Source organism: Rhincodon typus, unplaced genomic scaffold (assembly GCF_021869965.1).
Source record: "Rhincodon typus isolate 14 unplaced genomic scaffold, sRhiTyp1.1 hic_rhity00011741, whole genome shotgun sequence".
Lineage (NCBI taxonomy): Eukaryota > Metazoa > Chordata > Chondrichthyes > Orectolobiformes > Rhincodontidae > Rhincodon > Rhincodon typus.
The window spans coordinates 1-6,483 of NW_025977379.1; the positions used below are offsets into that span (position 1 = coordinate 1).

Sequence of the window (6,483 nt, forward strand, 5' to 3'; positions counted from 1 at the left end):
CCCACTGAGGTCAATTGACTCACTGCTGACCAGGGATCAAAATGAGGACATTCTTTCAGTGAGCCGAAACAACTCACTACTTTAACCTAACAAGTCATCATATTAGCTGCAAAATAACAAGCCTGATATACCTGCTGCAAGTTTACTGAAATAATTCTTTAAATAACTGTCCAGTTTTCCCAATACCTTGCAAGAAACCATTCATCATGCCCCATTGCCTTTTGAAAACTCTTGAGGAATGTGATTCTGCCACCAGACAGATCATGCAATTAGAGATAACGAGGTGTAGAGCTGGATGAACACATCATGCAATTGCAGATTTTAACAATCCCTTCGAGGAAATTCCCGTAGACTCATCCTGGTGAATTTCAGCAGCCTCCTCCAAGGCCTGGGTATCCTCCCTAATCACCCCTGACCTATCGCTATGGGGGTGACTGTAAACCTGGAGGCAATAAATGACAGCAATTCCCCACCAGTGGAATTTCTCCTAGTTCAGCAAGAAGGTCACCTTGACTTGCAGGTTTAAGAGGAGGTTATATTGCAGCCCTACTGCAGGCACTGTGATCCTCCAGGCCACCAGGGGGTGATGGGGAAGTAAAAGTCGGCGTCGGCGGGAGGCGGCCGCGGGGTTCCTTCCTGCCCCAGATCGGCCCCGCTCTTTGGCGGGATGTGCTACTATTGGTTAGGCGAGGTGCCGGTCAGGACGGACGGCCAATCGAAGTCGAGGGGTTGGGCGAAATGGGTGGGATTTCCGTCTGCCGTGGCAGGGAGTGGCCAATCGGCTGTGGCGAGGTTGGAGGTGACTTTAAGGAGAAGGTGAGTGAGCGGTGCCGCCATTGAGGAGCGCGGCAGAGCGAACGAGAGAGAGGGAAAAGGGACGGCTGGAGGCCGAAATCGGGTAAAGCCGCCTTAGGAGCGGCGTGGGGCATCGCCCTGTTCGCGTCACTCTCGAACCGAGCACGCGGGGAGGCGGTCCCATTCCTGGGGCCTGCCAGGCCTTGAAGCCCGGGCCTCGAGTTCGGATTCAGAGCAACGATGGACCACGCCCGTTCGCCTGACCTTGCTCACCCGCGCTCCCTTTACAAATAATCACCAATATTAATGATTATAACCATAGTTCTTAGTTTTTTTTCCTAACATATCGTGCGAAATGTATTTTCTGTGGCCCGGGTAGAGTGTTAGCTTTGCCTCTGAATCTTTTCCCCACATTTGAACTTCGAAATGGTTGCTCCTGGTTTATTGCAATGGGTTTTAATCCGCTCTAATTCACGGCAGTCTTCACCGCGGGCCCTTTCTCTTTCTGCTGGGGCTGTCTGGACACTGACCTCCAGCATTGGTTCAGTGGAGTCTCTGTGTGCAAATGCTCCAAGGGTTTCTGAAGCCCTTCTGCCGCTTGATTTTCTTCATTAAGGGAATGTTCTTAAAATGACCGTGTTGGAATTTTTTGTTTTTCTTCTTTTAATGCCTTTGGTGTGCGTTGACCTCCAGATTGCAGAAAGGGTCACCCCGCTGAACGACACCTTGCTAAAGTGCTGAAGCACTTGGGCTCATTGTGCATGTGTCTATTGATCTCTTCGATGGGGGTTAAAATTCATGTTTAGTTATTTGCAACTACCTGGGTCACTGCCTGCAAATAGCAGATCAAGGCACTGCACTAGAAGCTCTGTCAGTTCAAACCAGCTGTTGTGCAGATTAGGATTTGTAATCTTATTTGTAACTAGATCTTTTTCTTATTTTCTTAAAAAGGTCTAATCATGATGTACGCTTGTGCTAAGTTTGTCTCCTGCCCTGCTGTGGTGAGTATTCTCAAAAAAATGCTGATTTTCTACCCTTGAGTCTGGATTAAGGCTATTTGTTGTATTTGGGGAACTTGGACTCTTATCTTGTGCTTCACTTGACTACAATTGCCTGTCACTTTGAGATTGTATTTATGCACAAATAATGGGGAAAATGTACATCAATGAACCCCTCCTATATAAACTATCAGTAATAGATGTTCTGTGTGATCTTACCCCCTCCATACTGCTACTTGTGCCTCTACTGCTTAGATTTGGTAGAGCTGATCATCTGGAGTTCATAGTCTTTTAAAAAAAAAATTAGGATAATCACTTAACTGATTTCCTGTGTAATATACTGGTGAAGTATTTGTGCATTTTTTTGGATGTGGGGCCAGTTCAGTTGTGAGAATGACATGCATGAACTGATAAGGGCCAACCTGTTTTGCTGTGGGTTGTGATTTGATTCTTAAGCAACTCTCCCTTTTTGTTTCAGGTTCGTAGCACTTCGAGGACATTCCTTCGGCCAGTGTCGGTCTCGGTCTACAGCAGACCAGAGATCAGAAATGAACAAGTAAGTTTGTTTGAAATATCCTGTGGCACTTTGTGAAAGTCTAATTATTGAATGGTGGGCTGCATGACGTGAGTGCTGTCTGGCCACAGTAAATTGGTCAAGCATACAGTCAGAGTCAGGGTGAAGATCATTGCCAAGTGTCCACTGCATATCTAGCTTTGGTAATTGAGGAAGATGATGACTCTGTTGGGTTCGTCAGTTTTGTCACAAACCACAAGTGACATGTGTCTTTTAGATCCACTCCTAACTTTTGGGCTGTTTTGCATCTCTTGCTGTTGTGATCCGGTTGCACTTAAACTAGAAGCAGTTGGTTAAATTTTGTGTTGATCAAGGGTCAGGACTTTGAATCTGGTCTGCAATAATCAATAGTGGATCAGGCAGGAGGGGCTGAATGGTCATCTGCTGCATTTTCTTTGTCACTAATTTGTAATGTGCCAGGACACTTCCTGAATGCTTGGAGTCCTTTGACATTCTTGAGTGAACCCAGACAATAGCATTTGAGAGGGACAGGAGACCATTCAGTTTTGAGGGCCTGTTCTACTATTTGGTGAGATCAAAACTGATCTGCATCCATGTTCCATGTCCTGTACATTGTCAAGCAAAAATCTGGCTCCCTCTGATATATAATGAATTGAGCTAAAGTCCTTTTGTATAATAGAATGTTCTATGCTTCTGCCATCTTTTGTATGAGTACCAGCCTTTGGTTTTGAATTTATATCTCCTTGCAGACTTTCCCAGCAGCAGACAAAGTTTCTATAAACAGTTCATCTCCAAATCCTGAAAACCTAACTCATGTTGCCCTTAACCTTCTGTGTGAGCTTAGTTTACTTAATCTGTACTTTAACTGTTGCAACCCTGCTAATAGATTCTGTGCTGCACTCATTACAAGGTCATTATATTTTTTCTAAAGTATAGTGCCTAGAACTGTATGTTAACTCAGGTGGAGTTGAAGGAGAACTCAGCACTTTCCATTTTAGCTTTAATTGTATTTCTGCAAGGTTTTGGAATCACATTGGACCTCAGTTGTCACCATCTGTATGGCTCTGAAATTTCCTTAAATTTAAAATGAATGACTACACTGCAAGTATTGAATTCTATCATCTTTCCCCACTCATTACTTCAACATTGTCTCTGCATTCCAATTTTACTCAGTATGTGCTTTAGAGAAGGGGTCACTAGCTCGAGCTGGAATCCTGACTATGCTTTCCACTTCTGTGAAAGGTTAATGTTATGTTCCTTCTGAGTTCAGTTGGCAGTGCATGTGATGCAACTCTGACTGTAACCTACAGAGAGTGGTGAAATTTAGGACAGAACCACACTCGTTGACAGGGAAAACCACCTAAAGGGAATAGATTTTGGGCTTTTGTTTTGGAAATCCTCTAAATACCATTTCTCTCTTCAGGCACAGCTCCTCCCTGCACCAGGCAATGCACTGGTGCAGACTGGACGGCGGGACCTCCAGACCAGTGTCACCTCCAGAGACATCGATACTGCTGCTAAGTTCATCGGTGCCGGTGCTGCCACTGTTGGAGTGGCAGGCTCTGGTGCTGGTATCGGGACTGTATTTGGCAGCTTGATTATTGGCTATGCCAGGTAACAATCTGTATAAATTGGTTGAGATTTTTACTTCTGACTTTTGATCCACCAAATTACATGGAATCTTCGAGCACAGGCAGATTGATCAGTTCAACTGAGATTTATAGAGGCTTTGAGTAATGGGAGGTTTTGATAGGAGAAAAGCTTTTTTCCTCTGGCTAGTAGTGTAGATTTAAAAACTATATTGGTAAGCGATTAGTGGAGATGAGACTTTTACACTTGATCAGGATTTGAGACACTGCACCTCTGGAGGTGGTGGAAGCTGATTCCATCCTTCTCGAAGGAAGTTTAGCAGATAGTCGACTACAATTCTGTTGTCTTCTGTACCTTATCTAACATGGGAGCAGATTACACAGTTTGCTGCCTGGCTCAACTGTCCAAATCAATGCGATTGAACTTCCTTTGATTGTTTAGGTCTATTGCTACTACCAGAATAAGTTAGCTGTTTAAGGCAGATTTGGAGCAGACACCTGTACCCAGAAAATTCCCTTCTGATGCTGAAATTATGGAGGAAGCATTGAATTCCTCAACACTGACCAAATTTATTCATGTTCATGAAGCAGGGAGTCTATTTTATTTTAATTATTCAAGGGATGTGGGCATCACTAGTTATGCCAGTACTTCTTGCCAGTCCCTAATTGTTTAGAGGATATTTGAGTCACACACTTTCCTGTTGGGCCTTGTAGGCCAGAACAGGTAAAGATGGCAGATTATCCTTCTCAAAGGATGTAAGTGAACCTGTTGGATTTTTGTTAATCGGCACTGGTTTTAAGGTCGTCATTAGACTATACTTTCAGATTATTACTGAATTCAAATTCCAATGTCTGCCATGGTGAGATTCGAACGCAGACCCCCAGAACTTCATCTGGATCTCTGGAAATGTAACTGCAACTGTGCATGGCACTAAATGAGACCCCTCATGAGTGTTGCATACAACTTTGGTCCCCTTGCTTTAGGGCATTTTAAATTCATTCACAGGGTGTGGGTGTTGCTTGTTAGACCAGCATTAATTGCCCGTAGGGCAGTTGAATTGATTCCAGACTTTTATTGAATTTCAATTCCACTATCTGCCATGAGGGATTTGAACTCTGGTCCCGGCATATTGCTTGGGTCTCTGGATTAATGGTCTAGTGATAGTACCACTAGGTGATTCCGAACCCCTCTTTTAAACTAATGGATGTTGAGGTTATCAATACTGAATAGTGACTTATAAAGAGCAATTACATTGCGTTCAGCCTTTGATACATACTGGAAGAATCATCTCGCTGGGCAAACTATGCTCAGTTTTGAAATGTTAATATAGTAGAAAGTTAAATTCAATTTTGAATATTTTGTCTTTTACAGGAACCCTTCCCTGAAACAGCAGCTCTTCTCTTATGCGATCTTGGGATTTGCCCTGTCTGAAGCTATGGGCCTCTTCTGTCTGATGGTTGCCTTCCTGATCCTGTTTGCCATGTAAATTCCTGTGGGAGAATCCGGAAGATGGCTGGGGAAGAGTAAATTATTGTAGTGTGTGGCTTTGGTCTCTGTCACCACGAAGTATTCAAATAGGATTATTTTTTTTCAATCCAATTGTGCAAGATCTCTCTGATTTAATAGAGCAGGGATCACTGAATAAAATGGTTAAACAAATGTTTTGTCTCTCGTTAATGAAACTTTCTTGTATGAGAATGGGGGCATCTGCAACATGGAAAACCACTGGGGTTGCAAGATTTAAGTCACAATTTTCTATCACAGGCTTGCTAATTTGCTAACTTTGTCCCCATCTATATCATTGTGATAAAGCTGGCTAAATTCTGATGGGGAAAATAATTTATCCTTGATGGCTAGCCATGAAAAGGCAGATGTGCTATGCTGTGAAGTACATTCTTGTAAAAAGGCTAAGTGGTCTGATTTAATCTATGGATGTATTGCAGTCAGGAAGAAACAACAATAGTGCAACAGAGCACAAACATTTTGAGTGTTGTGGGAAACAATCTGCAGTTATTCTGAAAAGTGAGTGAATTAAAAATTATTGCAGAGACTGCATTTTCTTTAAACAAACCACCCAAGAAAGCTAATGGGGCAATAGAAGCATCTATCAAAGTCTCTCACTGACCAAAGACAAGGCAATGTTTATACATGGTACGGTTGTGAAGGGTGCAATGAATCTGACTAATCCCTTATTCCAAAATTTCAAAAGCAACCATGATTTCAGTGAATTGCAAGGGAAACAGAAAGCATTTGCTGACATGATTAATGCAGTGAAAGCATTCATCTCAGAACTTAATCTTCTGGCACACAGTAAATGCAGAGAAGGAAAATGCAACATTTTCCAAATGCTGGCGGAAAATGAAGCTGCTGTGAGCCTGCTGGACACCTTTTCATGGAAGGGGTCAGGTTAGCAGTTAGCTCAGTTGGTTGGACAGTTATTTTGCATTGCAGAATGATGCCAACAGCTTGGCTTAAATTCCTGCAGAGGTTATCACGAAGGTGCCACCTTTTCAACTTAATCCCTCACCTGAGGCATGGTCACTGTTAAACCACCACCATTGGAGG

General features: G+C 43.1%; 1 protein-coding gene across 2 annotated transcripts; it reads left to right on the forward strand.

The window, feature by feature from the left end:
* Positions 1-730: 730 nt before the first annotated feature.
* On the forward strand, positions 731-5,577 carry atp5mc1 (ATP synthase membrane subunit c locus 1). 2 transcript variants are annotated; one of them, XM_020519047.2, is made up of 5 exons: positions 731-816; positions 1,747-1,796; positions 2,272-2,349; positions 3,752-3,942; positions 5,290-5,577. In XM_020519047.2, exons 2-5 carry the CDS (start codon positions 1,755-1,757, stop codon positions 5,402-5,404), a joined length of 426 nt encoding a protein of 141 aa, XP_020374636.1. In that variant the 5' UTR covers positions 731-816; positions 1,747-1,754; the 3' UTR covers positions 5,405-5,577. The 2 variants fall into 2 exon arrangements, with proteins under 2 accessions (XP_020374636.1, XP_020374638.1); XM_020519049.2 differs by having other exon boundaries at positions 811-898.
* Positions 5,578-6,483: the final 906 nt, after the last annotated feature.

Excerpts from the sequence above, each read along its gene's own strand:
- atp5mc1 (XM_020519047.2), top strand. The coding sequence starts at position 1,755 with ATGATGTACGCTTGTGCTAAGTTTGTCTCCTGCCCTGCTGTG. Across the intron at positions 2,350-3,751 it reads CAGAGATCAGAAATGAACAA|GCACAGCTCCTCCCTGCACC; the intron begins GTAAGTTTGTTT and ends TTCTCTCTTCAG. Across the intron at positions 3,943-5,289 it reads TTGATTATTGGCTATGCCAG|GAACCCTTCCCTGAAACAGC; the intron begins GTAACAATCTGT and ends TGTCTTTTACAG.